At 42.1% G+C, this 18,861-nt stretch overlaps 2 protein-coding genes across 4 annotated transcripts; both read right to left on the bottom strand.

The window, feature by feature from the left end:
• Positions 1-223: 223 nt before the first annotated feature.
• On the bottom strand, positions 224-3,333 carry LOC140275606 (tektin-B1-like). Its single transcript, XM_072371123.1, has 8 exons — positions 2,278-3,333; positions 2,018-2,143; positions 1,711-1,916; positions 1,266-1,518; positions 1,024-1,131; positions 793-936; positions 599-678; positions 224-502 (listed from the first exon to the last, which is right to left on the bottom strand). The coding sequence occupies exons 1-8, from the start codon at positions 2,338-2,340 to the stop codon at positions 298-300; spliced, it is 1,185 nt and encodes a 394-aa protein (XP_072227224.1). The 5' UTR covers positions 2,341-3,333; the 3' UTR covers positions 224-297.
• A 573-nt stretch (positions 3,334-3,906) lies between these two features.
• On the bottom strand, positions 3,907-18,564 carry nup153 (nucleoporin 153). Of its 3 annotated transcripts, XM_072371122.1 has the most exons (23): positions 18,448-18,564; positions 14,571-14,790; positions 14,192-14,467; positions 13,398-13,537; positions 12,657-12,788; positions 12,321-12,437; positions 12,112-12,156; positions 11,951-12,004; positions 10,709-10,852; positions 10,569-10,621; positions 10,342-10,477; positions 10,077-10,244; positions 9,892-9,990; positions 9,701-9,785; positions 9,504-9,605; positions 8,763-9,413; positions 8,471-8,650; positions 7,317-8,267; positions 6,836-7,156; positions 6,689-6,805; positions 6,301-6,519; positions 6,007-6,193; positions 3,907-5,537 (listed from the first exon to the last, which is right to left on the bottom strand). In XM_072371122.1, exons 1-23 carry the CDS (start codon positions 18,523-18,525, stop codon positions 5,450-5,452), a joined length of 4,563 nt encoding a protein of 1,520 aa, XP_072227223.1. In that variant the 5' UTR covers positions 18,526-18,564; the 3' UTR covers positions 3,907-5,449. The 3 variants fall into 3 exon arrangements, with proteins under 3 accessions (XP_072227223.1, XP_072227221.1, XP_072227222.1); XM_072371120.1 differs by having other exon boundaries at positions 6,689-7,156; XM_072371121.1 differs by having other exon boundaries at positions 6,689-7,156; positions 14,571-14,787.
• Between the last annotated feature and the right edge of the window lie 297 nt (positions 18,565-18,861).

Genomic DNA, 18,861 nt, shown 5'->3' with positions numbered 1-18,861 from the left:
ATGTGTCCTACCTTTCACCCCATGTCAGCTGGGATATGCTCCTAGCTTAACTGCTAAAAACTTTAAATAAAATCCTTAAGCAGAACTGTAACTCCATTATCCAAAGCATTATTTACATCGTGTAGGCTTTATCTCAGTTTGGTCAAAGATATTTAATTCAAACCATTGAGAGCCTTCTGAAAGCATTCAGAGGTGCACATTAAATCTAGTAAACCATAATTAGTATGCTTATATGCATTTTATTGAATGCAACGCCACATGAGAGAACCACAGGTGGCAGCAGAGCACTGATGCACTCTACTGTAAGTAGGTACAAATACTGGAGGTGTTGATGGCTGCAGGCATTCTGGGCTTGTTAGTGAGGACCACGGCTGTGTCGAGTGCCGGCAGAAAACTCTGGTGCACCTTCTGGCACCTCTGCTCCATTTCCAGGGTACAAGCATTTTTGGCAAGTTTGTCCTCCAGAATGACCAGGCGCCTGTGTGTGAGCTCCAGGTTTTGCCTATAAATCAAAACAACAGGCACCAGCCAGTTTGGTCATGGGCTCCAGCTCCAGCTGCTTAACAATGTGACCTTTTATGTGAACGGACAGACTTACTGGGTGCGTTTCAGCACAGAACGAAGTCCAGCTTCCATTTTTGTCAGGTCCTGTTTCTCCAGGGTGAGACTGATGTGGGGCTGGAGGAGGAACACAAGGAGAGGGCATTAAATTGAGTCCATAACAAAGAGATTTCAGGGTCCTACCCTCTGAAATCTATGCCTATGGTATAGGCCACAGTGTTGAGCACTTACATTGTCCAGGCAGAGCTCATATCTGGGCCTGTGGTTGAGGATGTCAAGGCGGTGGTTGGCCTGATGCAACCTGGAATCACAGTTCCTGACCTGACTTGCCACTTTCTGTATGTCTTTTGTCAGATCAGAAATCTCTTCCTTGATCTGGGGGTTGCAGGAAACAACAGTAAATGATTGAACATAAGGTGGATGGTAGATTGTGTTAAAAGTGGTTGAATCCAGTGTATTGACCCTCTGCCTCTCCCACATCATTGTATCCTGGAACCTGGTCAGCTCATGGATCTTCCTCCTGAGGGAAGTATCTGTGCTGTGGCGTTGACGCTCTTGGGAGTTTTTTAGCTGTAGTGGTCACACAAGTTAGAAGGGATATAAGATACAAGCATCCACATTTCAGGGAATATCGAGGGTGGAAAACTCAAGGTTAAAGTAACGCCACCCTTCAAGTGAGCCACTGATTTGAAGTGTTGCCTTACATTAGTTAGCGAGAACTGCAGGTTTCCCCTGAAGGAGGAAGACTCCTTGACGAGGTTTTCAGCTGTCAGCCGCAGATTTTTGCAGTGAGACAGCCACTTCTCATAGCTAACATGGATGGGTTTGTACTGACAAGTGGGCAGTCTGGAACTTGGCGTTTCGAACTGATGGGTGATACATTTGGAGGTGAGCTTGATGGCTTCACTCTTGTCTTGGAAATCTGCGAGGAGCTGAGTGCGGAGTTTCTGTAGAGAGCTGGGGAGGATAAGAGGAAAGGGGAGACTCAACAGAAGCAGTCACAAAACTGGAATCAGTATGGGAATTTTATTTAAACCCACTTCAGTTAAAATAGCGCAAAATCCAAAAAGTATGATATGAGCACATGATCCAGGGAGATGCTGGTTAAGATAAACAAGAGAAAGTCAGACATGTCTTTGTGTGTCGGACCTTAGTTTGTCGAGCAGGCAGCAGATCTGTGTCTGAACCAGGTCTCTGCTCTCATTGGTCAGATGCTCTTCTTTCCTCAGCTCATTGAAGACTCGGTCTTGTCTTAGGACCGTTGAGGTCAAGCCGCAACTAAGTGCCACACAGTTGCTCATGAGCTGACTGTACAACTGCCTCTCGTGGAGACAGCGTTCAGCAACAACTTTCACCTGAACACATATGACAGCAGCATTATACACCTAAATGAAAACAATGTTCACTTTTCTTCACTGCGCTCACAAAAGGAATGTTTGGACTTAAATGCCCGTACCTGCTCCACAGCAGCAATTTCCCGATCCACACGGCTTATGCTCTCAGATATGAAGGCCTGCCATTGGCTCACCTCCATATGCCGAGAGGTGAGGTGTCCCATGGTGTTGCGAATGGCAGAAGGTACCTGAATGTAAAAAAACAAAAACAAAAAAAAATGAATTCACCTAAAACAAATGTGAAAGAAAATGCTATAAAAGAGTAATTTCATCAAGTGGATCCATCTCCACAAAAAAAAAAAAGTGGCGTCAGAATCATTACCTGAGAAATATCGTCGCCCAGGGTAGAGAACATTGTGTCATCAAGCAACGGTAATTGGTCCATCCGAAGACATGCCTTACTGGGCCCTGTGCAACTCTTATTGTTGCACAGGGCAGGCAGAGAAATTCTTCCCCCCGACTTCAGGTCTTCTTGCAGGGCACAATGTTGCCTGACAATGTTTAAGTGAAATATATATATTTAAATATATTCATTCGTCTCGTATGATTTTGTTAAGGGCATTCGGCGCATTCGACTTAACACTGAGAAAGACTTAACAATTGCACGAAAAATCCGCACGTACATTAGTATTTGAGACTCATACTTACCACATTATAGCCGTTTTAAGTCTGTTAAGTTAAAGCTAATAGCGCAAAGTTCAGTGAAACTTGCTCTCAGTTCAAGTCAGTGGACAAAAGTGAGGTCCGTTTCAGAAGGTGAACTGAACATATGGAATGTGCTCGCTGTGACATCAGCCTCTGGAATTAGGAAAACAAGCAGCTCATTTTCATAAATAAGAACACGGAACCCTCAAGCATCGTCTATGGATGCACTACAGTTTATATACAAAATGACATACATGACTTGTATCCAACATTACAGCCAGTTATCTGTCTATGAAATGAACACTTTCTAAACGCAACTTGACTTTTACAAAGATCCAGTTATGGTGGCCATTGAACACGTAGAAACACAACCCTTCTTTTTCAATTTTAAAAATCAAACATATATATATATATATATATATATATATATAGATACACATCCTCAACCAAAAATGTTACAAAGCCTGCTAATAATGTTTAGTCAGAAAGTGACTCAAACAACGACCCGTTAGCAAAAAGGGACAAAAATTTGAGAAAGGAACCACTTATGTCAACAAGATCCTCTCAAATTTTCTGATATACAATGTTAAATTAACAGTTATTACAGAAGAAATCATTAATTGCTCATCGGTTAAATTCCTGATTTGGTTTTGCTCGTTTCTTACAATTATCAATCTCCAGTAATTATTAATCAACCAGTAGATAAGAAGTCTGGTTAGGAGTAACGTTTAAGACACACCACTGGGTTGACAGTTATTCAATATTCTTATATGATAGCGAAGAATTAATATTTGACTTTCAGCAGCTGAAGCGCAGAAGTACCTTTTACTGCTAAAGGAAAAAACACCAGAGGAACCACAAAAGCTGTATCAGAAATAACTGTTGAACACATTTCAATGAGCTCCAGATCAGTTTCACAAAAACTGACCACGAGGTATATAAAGCAGCTTATAGCTATTAGTGAACCAAACAAAATCCTATGTGAATGTATATGCTGGATACAAACAAACAAAAACAGGTTGATTTTTAAGCTTCATACAGGTTTAAAAACGAGGCCCACATGCCTTGTATTTCTTTTACATATCAAACATCAACATATTCAGACAGTTTTGCTATTAAAATGTCAAGTCAAAGACGTGTACGAGTGGATTTTAAAGTTGCAAAGAGTAAATTTAAGGCGCTTATTAAATAACCAATCAGGGGGCCAACAAACAGTAGCGTGGATATCCTGTGAAAATCATAAAATCCAACAAAATATGAGCTCTGTATAAGAAAAACAAAACAAACAACACAGTACCACAAGGGGTAAATTATTTTTTGTAGTTTTATTGATGGTAATTACCCATGGTTTTAATTTTATCACTCATCCAGTAATAATCATGGCTTTAAAATTAAACTGACTTCCTTATCATCCAAAGTCACCCTCGTCCATTTAAACACGCAATAGAAAAATATATACTTAATACTTTGTACAATACTGGTTTTGGTCCAAACAAAAGTGGATCAGAAAAGCCAATATACCTTTAGTCATCAAAGGCTCTCCAATTTGCATTTAAGCTCCTTTTAAATGGATTCGGGCAACTTTGAATATAGGAATATACATAATAAATTCTAAAGACAAAAATGCTGAATGTGGAGTTCGTAACACAAAAATTCAACTTCACAGATTAAAAAAAATATCACTATTTACAGGTTTTATAATATTCAAAGGCCAATTAAGAGAGATAAAGAGGGAGAGGCAGAGAGATAAAGGGAGAGAACAAGGAATCAGGAAGAGATCGAGAAAGACAAGAGGGCACAAAAAGCAGAGCTGTGGAGCGAACCAGAGAAAAATTAAACATGGAACAAGAATTTTGAAACTATGCATTTACAAAGTCCTAAAGGAGTCGAACGAGGGCATAATCCTCCGGCCCAGTCCATCCTCCACAGTGCATGGATGCGTCTTCCCAACCCCCAAACCCTGCCCTCCTTCCTTCCTTCCTTCCTCCCCTGGTTTTGCTTTTTTGACATTCATTTGCTAGCCCACCTATGGCGACACCGGCTGGCGGCCAAGGCGACAACTGTCGTTCAGTATTCATACACACACCAACAAACGACTTCAGCATGTACAAAGAAACCAAACACACCTCAAGTCTGTACATAAGAGGAACCAAAAAAAAAAAAAAAAAAACCCACAAGCACTCTGCATTCGACACAAAGATTTAACGCTCAGCCCTGTACATACAGCACACTGCACTGACACCACGACTCCATCTCCAACGATTCCTGCAAAGGGGCAGTCTAAATAGTTTGCAGGATTACCACTAGAGATTTACCACACAGCTCTCACTACCTCTCTGCATTTCACAGCTCATAACCTGTTCACCCATACTAATCAATAAGTGTACACTCACAACTCTTTAAATTTGCAGTTTTTGCCTTTGTAATTTTATTACAAAAAGTCATGCCTTAAGTCTAGCAGACATTTGCCGGTGTGTAAAATATAGATATGACTGTTTTGCTTGTTTTACATGTTAAAGTGTGGGGGTCATTGCAAGATTGCTAAGTCGGGGTCATAGTTCAGTCAGGTCTTCTTATTTTTCTTTTCTTTTTTTTTAAATGTGAAGTCTTAAGGTGTTACATTAACACTTCTGGTCTACGTGTGAGAACCATTTACTAACCAGCCGAGCCCACAGCTAAAGCCCACCAAACACAAGCACAAAGCGGTGTCGAGCATCGCTCCCTCTACACACGCCATCGTCGTCGGCCTCCATCGAGCTGAGAACTTCCAGGACTTTATTCAGTCTTCAATGAGTCGGGACACAGTCGAGTCGAAGTCAAGTCTGCTGTCCTGTGGAGGCCATGGGGCTCTACTTTCTACGCCGCACCGCAGTTTTGATCTTCCGCCCAGCAATTGTTTGCTGTGCAGCTGGAGATGCAGTGAAGGATTTAACAGACCTGGAAGACAAAAGATCATGAGACAGCAACCATGTTAACGGTTAATCAATGTCAATTAAGATCTCGCCACCACTGCTGAAAGAAGCAGTCACTGGCTGTGGCTGAAGCAGAAGGATGCTGTATGGGGCTGCTAAATGACCATTTCACATGGCTGAATAACATCATGGTCATTTGAAAGCCATCCCATCAAGAGGCTGTGGATGTCATTCCCAACTCAAAGCAAGTGCTGACCTCGCAGAGAGTGCAATACCCAGTCCTTTAAGTTAACTAATTAACACTGTCTAACTGTTTAATGTATTGATTCCACTGTTCAACATTGATGTGTCTATTATCTTACCAGTTGATCTTGGTTAAAAGATTTTTATACTTGATTCTGATTTGAAAGTAACACTAGAAATGTTATTTCATCCGAATATATCTCATTTAAATATGCCCCTTTGTAGAAAACACTGCATGAACTGCAACATACCCAATGTTGAACGCTGGAGGCTGCGCAAAGTTGAATCCGCCACCAGCTGCTCCTGACTGGTGAGTGAGGGAGGGGTTTGCAGAAGGGGCAGGAGAGCCTGCAGATCCCGCTCCAAAAGTAAATACACCTGATGTGTTGTTATTTGTGGCTCCAAATGTACTGGCTCCTCCAAACGGAAAGCCTCCACCTAGCAAAGGTGTGTCAAATTTAAACATTTGACCTCAAGTCATGAGGATATTAACATGGAAATAAGTCAGTCGGCACATTCCTGTAACGCAACACATGATTACTCACTTGTTGCTGAATTTGCAGCCGCCCCAAACACAGGTGTGGAGTTGGTTTGTTGTCCAAAGACAGGGGCAGCGCTGGGTTTGGCCCCAAAGGCCGAGGTCTGCGAAGGTGTGGCTGTGAAAGGAGATCCAAAAGATGATCCAAATGTAGAAGTCTGGTTGGCCCCAAAACCAACAGAGGGGGCCGAGCTGAATGCAAACGGTGAAGGAGCTGCGGATTGAGCTGCAAGTTAAAAAAATAAATAAAAAAATTAAGACACAGAGTGTATAAAATCTGTTATATCTAATGTAAATGTGTCAAAGTCGTTGTTCAAGCACAGAAATGCATGTTTAATATGTTAAATAACTCAGGAGAAAAGGAACCATTATGAAGTGCCACAGCAAATGCAGACCTGATGAAGAGGCAACAGAGGGTGCTGCAGCTGCTGCTCCAAAACCAAAGGAGGGGGTTGCAGCAGCAGCAGCAGCAGCAGGAGGAGGAGCAGCAGCAGCAGCAGCAGCAGGTGCAGGTGCAGGAGCAGGTGCAGGAGCAGCAGCAGGATTGGTAGGAGCACCAAAGATGAAGGGCTGAGCTGGTGCCGGAGCTGGGACAGAATTCAGGGGGGCACTTGATGGGACAGATGGCTGGCTGTCCTGAGTCTGGCCAAAGAGAAAGGTCTGAGCAGCATCACTGGTGGTTGTAGAAGGCTGACCGAACACAAAAGAGCTGGGGGTTGCAGTAGGAGCTGGGGCTGGTGTGGAGCTGCTGCTGTCGGCAGCGCCAAACAGACTGGGAGTTGGGGTGGAGGATGACGAGGTGGTGGTGTTGGAGGGATTATTAGCCATGAAAGAAAACGCTGGTTTTGGAGCAGCAGAAGAATCTGTTCAGGGGAAACCATGTTAGTAGTAGTACCTCACACAAAAAAAGCTCTTTGAAAAATGATAAACTACTCCTTAAACAAGTCACTCACAGCAGTACAACACTGATAAGTCATTAGAATCAAAAGTTAATTCAAAGCTACTTATCTAAAAAAGGAGTACCTGCAGCACTTTGTCCAAAGCTGAATGTGGGCTTTGGGGCTTCTGAAGCACACGTGTCACTCTTTTCTGCTGCCTTGCCAAAAGGGTAAGGCGGTGGAGGTTGTTCTGTTGGAGCACTGGTCTTGCTGAACGAAAAGCCTCCCGAACCAGCTGGTGCAGGTGCAGAGTCTGTGTCCTTACTAACAGCTCCAAAGACAAAGGCTGATGGAGTGGGGGAGGCAGCTGCTGCCCTCTTTTCCTCTGGCTTTCCAAAGGTGAAAGTGGGAGCAGCAGTCTCCTTACCTGCTGGTAAGGATCCAAATGAGGAGCTCACTTTTGGCGAGTTGGTCGCCAAAGTTGGCTCGCCCAATCTTCCAAATACCGAGCCCTTTGTTGTACTTTTGGCGGTGGTAGCGTTGGTGTTTGTTGATGTGGTGTCATTTGATGATGCTGCATTGTCTCTTTTTCCTTGTGAGGAAGGAGGAGGAGTGAAACTTACAGAGGATGAGGTGGTAGTGGTGGTTTCTGACGTTTTCTCTTCAGGTTTAGACAGTCCAAAGGTAAAGCCACCTTTAGAAGAGTTACTTTCTGTGTTAGATGATCCAGTTCCAAACGCTATCCCACCACCGACTCCAAACTTGAACCCAGAACTTGCAGCAGGCTGGTCTGACTTCTTGTCATCACTCGAGGCAGTCCCAAATTTAAAGCCCTCTGAGGAGCTGCCAAATTTGAACCCTGATGAGTTAGTAGTGTCTTTAGAAGAGGATTCTGATGAGGATTTTTCTGATGGGACCCCGAATTTGAATCCACCTGATGAAGTAGAAGATGACTCCGAAGTAGAGGTACCAAACTTAAAACTTGCAGATCCGGATTTACTGTCTGATGTGCCAAACTTAAAACCTCCGGAAGTAGAAGAGCCAAAAGTAGATGATCCTGAGGTCCCACCAGTTGAGGAGCCAAAAGACCCAAAGGCTGAAGAGAGACAAAGGACAACAAAAATGCTTAAGTGTGGATGAGGGGCAGGTTGTGCACAAAAACTCTCAGGTACAATGTAACAAAGATACAGCAACAAAATATCTAGATGGTATCAGCATATCTAAAGCATGACTATGTCTGCCAAGCCTGAACTTTAACAAGCTATTTCAAAATTTTAAAAGCTGGCTGCTTTTTGTTACCCTTGGGCTCCACAGTAGCTCCAGGTTTGGCTGCCTGACAGGCAACACACTTCACATCAGCAGCCTTATTCTGCACTAGACAGACATCACAATCCCAGGCTCCCTCTGGCTTCTTAAACTTGTCTCCCAAGCCAAACACCGGGGTGCTGCTGGCTGATGAAGACACATCAGCTGAGGTTCCTTCAGAGTGGTTGAAAAAGAAAAAAAAAGATGGTTAGAAGAAGGCTTTTTAAAAGGTACCTGCTACAACCAGAATTGAAAATTCTCAATGCCATAGTCATGCTCTCATTACCTGGTTTAGCACTCGTGCAGGCCACACACTTGGTATCCTCTGCCTTGTTCTGGACCATACATGTGTCGCATTCCCATGTACCCTCAGGTTTTTTGAATTTGTCTCCAAATCCACTGAAGCCTGTGGAAACAGGGGCTGTGGATGCAGGTACAGTCTTAACAGCTGAGAAGGCAGAGAGAAAAGTCAGTGAGGGTTTGAGGCCCGTCCCGGGTTTGGCCGTTTCACAGGCCACGCACTTTACTGCATCGGGTTTGTTCCGAACAAGACACGTGTCACAGTCCCAGGTTCCTTCAGGTTTGGAAAACATTGTGCCAAAACCAGTTGTGGTTGTAGTGGTGGAGGTGGTGTTCTTACTGCTGCTTGCCAACCCAACGGAGCTGGAGGGTGATGGTTTACTGTCCAGTGATTTGGTTGAGGAGTTGGGCTTCGGGGCCATACAACAAACACATTTCGTGTCCGATTGCTTGTTCTCAACCAAGCACACGTCACAGCTCCAGTCTGTGGATGCTTTGAATAAACTACTGAACCCTGTCGACGAAGGGGTGGAGGAGGAGGAGGAGGCTGTAACAGTGGAGGGGGCAGCTGCTGTGGTTGTCTGCTGGGGAGTGGAGTCAGGACCTGGGTTAATCTGAGCAACAGGAGAGGCAAAGCCTGGAGACAACAAACAAAACAAATAAGAGAAGGAATGAACCACCAGAGGAATAAAAGAAAACAATGCTAATTAATTACACTGATCCTAACCTGGTGATTTGAGAAGATCCAGCACACTGCCTTCCTTCAGGGTCTTGGCTGGTTTGAAAGGCCCTTCAAAATCGTCTGTGCTCTTGCTTGTTGTTGGCTTCACTGTTAAACATGAAAAAAGAGCAGAACCTACTTGAAATATTCTCAACCAATGCAAGCCATCAATAAACATGTCGACTGTGGGATGCTTCCCTTACCTGTTGCTGCTGTGGTTGTGGTGAGCTTTCCATTTGACATGGAAGGACCCAGCTTTGCTACAGGTGCACTGAAAGTAAATCCAGTCTACAAAGAAACAAACCAAAGAAATGATCATCCGTGTCACTTCTGCAAGCTCAGTTTAAGAAATTTGAGACATTGTAGTTCAAAGAAGTTTTTAAAATGTCCTTACAGATGGAGAATAGGAAGGTGGGCTAGCAGCAGTGGCTTTGACAATAGGGGAGGAAAATGTAAAAGGTACACAAGGTGGTGTCGATGCCTTTGGTGGCTCCTGGAAGAGGAAAAAAAAACATGTTGATAGGCAGAATTTTAGAAATCATCATAGTAGCATCAAGACTTTTATGACAAACCTTATACCTTGTTAGTATTTGTTGCCTTTGAAGGAGTAACAGCTGTGATTTCAGGGGTGGAGCTAATAGCGGTGGAGATGGTGGGAGGCGACAGGGAAGAGGAGAAGCTGAAGGCTGGCAAAGCAGATGCGCTGATAGGAAGTGAAATTCTTGGGATGTCCGGTACCTCAGCCACCTAAAGTAAGAACACAAACATGTATCAAATTATAAATGCCTCTGGTATTCTAACATATTAACATAAAAAAAAATGTCTGGATGTACAAAGGTCTCACTTCATCTTCTTCGGGACGCTTGGAGGAGGGCCGCAGACTGGCCCTCTCTCTCTTGATCTTGCCCCCTCCGGAGCTCATACTGCTGGCTGCAGGGGTGCTGGACAGAGGATAGACTGGGCCACGGTAACTCTTTGTGCTAGAAGACACGAACCCAAACGGAAAAGTAATGACACTATGTTCACTGTTTTATAATGGGGCACCATATCTAACGACACCAATAGTTTTACCTTTGAGATGGACCTGGGGATGCTTCAGGTAGTTGTGGCGATTGTCTTGTGGGCTACAGGAATAACAAAAAAACAATAACAATGAAGTATTCTTCAGCACCATTTGGCCTCAGTGAATGTTACAGCAGTGTGCTACTTACCGTCTTCTCCTGTGCGGTCCTGTCCAGAGGTCGGCTCAGTCCTCCAGGCGTCAAAGTTGGCCTGAAGGACACTGCACGATTTCCTGAAACAGAAGCCACAGCAGGGACCACGAGTTTCTGCACAGGTGGGAGGGCTGAGTCCATCTGAATTTCAGTAAAAGACGATAAAACACGTAAAGGGGTTTAGACAAAGAAATGCCAGTCACAAAGCAGCGCTGCTGCTTGCTCTAATTGTGTGTCGTGTGGCAAAAAGCATGAAAATACATGGCAAACCTTTGCATTTTAGTATTACTCCAAGTATCAGTATTACTTCTACAACAGCAACTGTCCAGATTTATAACTCTTTACATGTGATCTGCTGTTCTGTTTAACAAGTGCGGCTCAGAGTTACACTGCTTGACACAATAAGTTCTCCTTATTCAGGTCATTTCATGACAGCAAGTGAAAAATTAACATTTTTTCCCTATAAAAAGCTAACGAGTAAAAGATGATTTTATAAACTAGATTGGAATAATTTTGAAAAAGTATTTCTGACAAACATCCATGAGAGGAGATTGGTTGGTTTAATCTTTAAAGTTCGGGGCTTAAATTGATACGGTTTATGTGAAAAAAATAGGCTCTGCTCAATAGGAACAACCCAATGGAAACCCAGTAATGGTTGGAATACATTTCAGTCCCCATTTAGATAAAACAGCCATAATTTATGAAATGATGACAGTTTCAGGCCTGTGATGGTCAGTAAACCTTTGTTTGATCCTTTACAAAGCAGCTGTCACGGACGGGAATGCCTGACAGTTATTACCGAGTCCACAGCTGGCACAACTTAACAATGGACTACACTTAACACACTTTCAGGAGCCAAACACATTTAGCACTGTATCAGAGCTTTGCTCACAAGTGCACAAGTATGTACACATATCATGGACAAACGCACATTTGCAGTGATGAACAGCTGGAAAGAAGCCTGTTCATGAGGGTGCAGGGAGGCAAACAAGCATTGGGACAGAAAATGACAGAAGGACAAAACGCAACATGTGCCGGTGGGTCTGTACAATCATACCAGTGTTCACACCACCAAGCTCAACAGACAGTAGATTATTCACAAGTTTTGTTGTTTATCTGCATACAAGCTGAAAACGATATGGGGATATGCAAGATTTTATATCTAAAATCGGTGAAACGCACCAAAAAGTGAACTTCTCTGTGCAAATTCAAATATTCACACACAAGACATGAACTTACCCGTTTCTTTTTCGACTGAGGATGCGAAGCATTCAGATTCATGTCGTCCCGTGACTGCAGAGAGAGTTTATGTGAGTGAAATTCTAAAGCTCTTAATGGCAACTGTTTTTTCAGGTGTTAGTTATCAAAGCATGTGTTATATATTGTACAAAGTGACTCACGTGTGACAAGTTGGATGAGGCTGCTGCTGGGATTCTCTTAGCATCCTGTGGAAGACAAATGAAAATGTAAAAAAAAAATGTTTTTATTTTTTTTTTTTTTAAATAAGCATTTTCCAGAAACAATGTGCGCCATGACACCATAAGTTTTTTCACCGTTTCACCTCAAATTTCGAGGTTGAGTTACGTCTGGTGTCTGTTTGTGTACTTACAGCCAGTGGGCTCGACATGCGCTCCAGGGACTGCAGGATGCGTCTGGCGGTGGCGCTGGTCACCCCACAGGGTTGAGCACCAGCAGGCTTGGCCTTGATCTGTCTTCTCACTGGGGCCTATACATCAGATCCAGTAAATTAGTGTTTAATCAAATGCTCACACCGTAAGTCCTGCAAGTGTCAGAAATCTGTTGCTTTACCAAACCTTCGAAGGTAAGACAGTAATAACTAGACTGAATGAGCCCTGACTTAACTTTGACCAAGTGGGATTTTTCTTTTAAAAAAAATCAAATGTTAACTGTTGGTCTCCACATTACATGAACATTAATACGCCACCTGATAAGGTGTTCCAGGGCGACTTCGAGCGCTCCTGACTGCTGCTGCCCCGCCATATGTGGTCTTCCCAGGGTAGAAGGGTGAATCTCCAAGCTGGCTAGAGTTAAGCAACGTGCTGCTGTTTAACGTTGACTGAAAGAAAGGGTAATACAAAAGTCAGACATGGTCCAGGGTAATTTTCCAAGATATTATTTAAAAAAACCCAGTGACAATCTTAAAAACAATCAAAAAAACATGTCATTATTATTTATTTTTTGTAATTCGTAAAGGAAACAAAGCCAAACAAACAGGTTGAAAGGAAAATGTGGAATTCAAAACGAAGGTTTTTCACCAAATATTGGTCTTGGCAGATGTGAATATTAGCTCCAACTTCTGAAACATTCTTAATGAGCTCAAACTCTCTTAGCAAAATTCCTGGTGACACCTGATATTCAACATGAATTTCCTCTAGTAATCTTTAAATCGGTGTCAGACAGACATTTTGTGAATGCTAATTAATGAGGTAAATCTTAAGGTATAACACTTTACGAAATCTACACGCATGGATCAGTAAATATGACATCAGTTCCAACCCCAGGGAAGTATTTTATATTAAGGGGGTTACTTAATTAATAGCACAGCTCTTCAGGAAAAGCTAAAATGCCAAAATCCCAAGTTCTTCCACAGATCTGTTTACATAGCGACTTGTTTACCGTTACATGCTGATGAACTCAGCTTCTCGATGGACTGGCAAATACTCACATTGGACGAGGTTCCAAAGACAGAAAGGTTGAAAGAAGGCTTTTTCAGACTGGACTGGGAGGGCTGAGGTCCAGAGTTAGTTCTGTCCATCTCTGGTGACCACAGCTGGGGAAGTGATGCAGTTTTGGAAGTGGGGACATCTGAAAGAGAAAATATATTGAAACCATTTCAGAATCTTAGAACAAGCTTTAAGATAAAGTGTTGATTTATTGGCAATCCATACACATAATGTGGTAAGACATTGTTTAACAGATATGCAACAGTTTCTTTTGGTTCTGTGGCTGGACTGTCCATGTGATGTGGTTCAATATCAGACAATAAACTAAAAATCTGTACAAATGTGTGTTTTCTACTACTTTCACACTTTCGTGCATTAACTTCAGCAACATGAGGAGTATTTATTCCAACCAATTATCTCTCCAGGTGATATCCAAAACACACTGAACTATGCTAATCAGCCCAGTTAAATAAATATGTAGTGTATTTTTATTTTCTAAACATTTATGCCTCATCAGTTGAGTGACAGACGCAGTAAAGAGCATCGTGGCGGTATCTTTGAGTCTAAATCAATAATTTAAACAGTAGCCAGAGTGTGTAGGGACACAAATTGCTAAAAACCCCAAAGCTGAGATTGTCCACCTTATACTCTGGGACAAAGCCACAGTTTTCAGAGTTCCTGTCAGTGCTGGCTATCTGTTTAAGATTTTCATTATTTCAAATACACAATGCTATTATACCATAAAACACTCACCTACACAAACTGTTTATCTCTTGCTTAAACACTGCGCTCTTACCTTTATCAGATGCACGGGAAGAGAAGCCGCTTGTAGTGGAGATGTTATCGTCTTCATGCTGTGAGAGGTTGTCCTTGATCTCTTTAACTAAAGAGAAGCCCGTGGAAAAAGGGCCAGGGGCTGAGGAGGTGGAGGGCTGTGAGAAGAGGCTGCTGGAGGCTCCCAAGGCTGGGGAGGAGGCATCCAGCGGGGTAAAGTGAAGGTGGGAGCGGCTCAGAGGAGGTCGAGAGAGCACATAATCCTGAAAGTTCAGGGATGCACGGCTAGTTGAGGGTTCTGCGTAAAAGGGACAGAAGTATAAGGTGAGCATGGTGGAAAAAAAACAGTTTGGACACAAATCTCATGCAAAAGACAACAAGTCCCTCAAAGAATCCTCCACCTGTGTTACTGGTGCTTGGCTCTGGGGAGTCACGTCCATCAAGGGGAGGTGGTCCCTCTTCACTGCCATTAGGTGGAGGCGGCGCCTGGCAGTTCTGGTCTGTCCCCTGTGCTGCATCTCCTCCGTCGGATGCATCTTCGTTCTTGAAGTATTTTTGAAGCCAGGAAGGAACGATGCTCTTTACTGTGTCCGTCACTCGACTGATGAGGCCTGACTGCTGCTATTTAAACATGAGACGAGAAGACAGAGCTGTTCAAGTGTGATGCAAATGAGTGAGACGTACAGACAGTCACAGGCACCTCTCGCTTGACTTCGTCAAAGTGCAGACATTTATCAATCTATATATGAACAACAAAGACTCATCAACTCTAAATATCATTTGTAGCGTTCTCAGAAAGGTTATTTGACAACTAACTCTGTATAAAATGCTAACTATCAGAAAAAGTTGCAAACAGAAGGTTTTGCAGATTTATTTTTCAATTTCTCACCTCAAGAAAAACAAAGCACTGCTTCTATTATTCAAAGCTCAAAAACAGCCAAATTATGGCTAAGCAACAACACATTTTTGAGCACATTAATATATAACAGTTCTAGCCTTGTGATTAGAAACTTACAGTAATCAACACTGCATTTTTTAAAAATCTGAATAAGATGGATAGTCGTATTGAAAACGGGAGGCTATTCATCATTCTTTGTGCAAAACAAAACACAAGCTTGGTAAGACAGAAACTAGGTCAGACACTGTATGAAACACTGAACAAGTGATGTTGATCTGACTGTACCGAGGGCTAAAGCTGGATGAATTCAAATCAATAAGGAAGACTATCCTACAACACACATTAATTGCTATAAACAATTAATGCAAAGGAAATGTTTGAGAGCAAGTCTGTTTGAAAAGAATGGAAAACAACATTGTATTAGTGTTTTTTAAACTTCTTTTCAAAGCTCCTAGTCTGCTGCTGTGACTACTTCCTTGTCATTAGATGAAGGCACTGCTGCCCTGCGTTGTGATGAGAAAAGTAAGGGAAATCTTAGGTAAACGCAGCAGCTGGCTTGTGCTTTTCTTCATACAGACGCTGTCGATTGGACGGCGGCTTTTCATACCAGATAAGAGTCACACGAGCCTCTTTCTTCTGTTTATCTAGAACATACACCTGTGGGCTACACTGAACTTCACCCCATGTGGAAACACGTAACTTTAACTGCACACGTGTGATGGCCCTGATAATGTTAGGTTACATAAAAAAAAAAGAAGTTATTGTCCCCGAGACTTGAGTGTTTTTATTAAATCTATTAACTCAAAAGTAAAGGTGCTTCAACGCCTCCTTTCTTATATCATTCAACAAAGGTTACGGTGGATCATTCTTAAAAGGAGAAAACGAGATAATGCCACCCCCCCAAAGATTAATTGCCATAGCAACATTCAAAGTGATGTGCTACAGTCTTGAAAATCACACCAAAAACAGCGCAAAAGCAGCTGAATACTCTGATAATTTTATTTAGTATTTTCCAAAGTCATTGTGAAATATCTCCATTTTCCCATCAACATCAAAGAACAGCTTTTGGAAATAGCAACTGGATCACTTATTTCTGACAATTCAATCCCTCCTTAGTGTTGCAGGGACAACAGCAACCTCTGTCTTGGTCTGTTATCATCAACATCAATTATGATACATGCACAGATAAGTGCTCTGAGCAAAAAAAGGATAGCTTTACACTTAAAATTATGTTCATGTTGAGTTCCTCTCAACGGGCACACAATCACTTACGTTGGTGTATAACTTCTTAACCTCCTTCTGCTTTTCAGCCTGCTGTGTAATCCAAGCAAGTAGAAGAAAGCTAAACCCATCGTTTAAATAAGATTTGGATAATAATTATTATTATTATTTGTATATATATATTTTTTTTAAAAACACTGGTCTTTGTTATAATTTTCATTTAACAAGTCTACATGACAAGTTTGCATGTTCTCCCCGTGTACACGTGGGTTCTCTCCGGGTACTCCAGCTTCCTCCCACCGTCCAAAAACGTGCATGTTAGGTTAATTGCTGACTTTAAATTGTCCTTAGCAGTGAGCGTGTGTGGTTGTTTGTCTCGTTTGTCTCTATGTGGCCCTGTGATGGACTGGCAACCTGTCCAGGGTGTACCCCGCCTTTCGCCCGATGACTGCTGGGATAGGCTCCAGCCCCCCCCGCGACACGACCGACGGATTGACGGTATAGAAAATGGATGGATGGAAGTCTACATGACTTCCAACTGAGTCAATACATAACAACAGAAGAGATAAAAATCATGATTAACCGCATGGCTGGGGAGCATTTAAATTTATATTTGCATTTCCTCAAACAGTGTTGCTGTATTGATCTGTTGTTGGTATAAATATAAGCTCTCCTCACTTTAACACTATATGTTATCACAAACTAACATTTTTTGTGGGGTATTCTTAGAAATAATGAAATAATAGACTAATAATGAAGTCGGGAATGGGTGTCGAAAACTTTGTAATGATACGGACACCTCATACTAAGCAGCATCAGTTAGAAGAATTGCACAAGTCTGCTGTATTATACAATTAAAGCACATGTTAACTCACTTCACAGCTTATCAGATTTCAAACAAAGCTAAAACAATAACATGTCAAATTAACAGAGCGATTCTGCTTGATATTCCTTTGTAATATGGTGCTTCTTTGTATTGTGAATCCTTAACACACTTTATAAATTAAGGAAGTCTAAGAGTGTCACAAAGATAAATATGCCTCTGAAGTAAAACCCTGATTTTGCAATATGTTTACATATGCTACTTTCATTATGATTCTATTTTGAAACCTAATATGGCTAGCTCCTTATTGAGCCATCCAGACAAATATGGCTAACTAACCAAAATAACAGTTATCCCCCTTAAGCCTGGATCTATCAATCTGTACAAATGAATACAGAGTACAATTTATATTCTTTTATAAGGTACCGCAGTCATCTAATTGTACAGAGATCATTACACCATCAATACACGGTCAGCTAACCAAGTTGTTGAAATTATTTCAAGTGGGCTTACCAGTCCATTAACCTCTCTAATCAAAGAACACACTGGTGGGATGCCATTATTAACCCTCAAACATGCAATTTATTGGAAATGTGTCTGTAATGACAAAACAGGTCAGTGGATCTGTCATGTATCCGGCCACTCAAGTCCATTATTGATATTATATGGTGGTTTTAAAACAGACTACTATGATGTGCAGGCGGTTAATGATTCGACAGACAACCATGTGGGTCCCCAATCAGCCAAGGCTCCCTGCGCAATTAAACTTGCCAACTCTAGCTTACATCTACATTGACTCCACATGGGTCTTTAACTATATGAAAGACAGTTGCACGTAAATTTGTGCATAAGTAATATTTAAATATACGATTGTGTGACTTTCACCTGCCACATTAAAGAAACTAAAGACAACAATACGTTGCTCGCAGATGCTAGTTGCTAGCTCGAATTAGCTGCTTCGGCTAATACTTGGAATTGTACTTCCTTGCCTTCCGCTAACTTTGCTAACTACTGTAAACTAACGATCTGAGCCAATGCTAGTTATCTCAGCTTGTTGAGTGTACAGTGGCAAATAAATAATGGCTAACTATTCTAAACAACACAATGCCGTTATTTGACCTGTCAGGTGCGCCTGATTTTGCTAACATACAAGCCAACCTGCTAATTCGTTAGCATTTCCTGGACATGCTAGCAGCGCGTGGAGGCCACGAGCGGTAACAGTAGGCCATAAAATGTCTCCAACAAAACAATAACAATATCTGGGGAATGGTGGCGCTACAGTCACTGTAATGTATTCGAAACGGGGTCTTAACCTGAAAACTTCCACTTGATTTACCTGTTTATTCTTGGCGTAAGGTTTAGAAGCGATGTGATATCTCCGGCTTCTAATTTTCCCTCCACCCGTGGCCGCCATGGTTCTTTCGTCTGAGTGTCTATCGGTGTCTCGGCGCCGGATAGCTGTCACCCAGCACGGCGGCCGCTTACAAAGGAACTATGGGAAATGTAGTAGCTGAACCTAACAAAGGAAGGATGTTGGACGGGTCCTACCGCATAACAAGTTCTGCATCAAATGACTAAGACATTTTCCATGGCTTGTTCTATTGTGAAGACCAAAGCTTTATAAGGTATTTGACTAAGGGACATTTATTTAAATATGTTTTTATTTTTTTTTTAATGAGCAGTAATATAGATATATTGGTAGAGTTGAAACGATTCACAAGAAAACTGATTTTCAACATTATTGTTCAGA

This window comes from Leuresthes tenuis, unplaced genomic scaffold (assembly GCF_036924035.1).
Source record: "Leuresthes tenuis unplaced genomic scaffold, fLeuTen1.0.hap1 SCAF_18, whole genome shotgun sequence".
NCBI classification, from domain to species: domain Eukaryota; kingdom Metazoa; phylum Chordata; class Actinopteri; order Atheriniformes; family Atherinopsidae; genus Leuresthes; species Leuresthes tenuis.
Note: the sequence above shows the minus strand (reverse complement) of the source record. Positions and strands in the feature narration are given on the sequence as shown.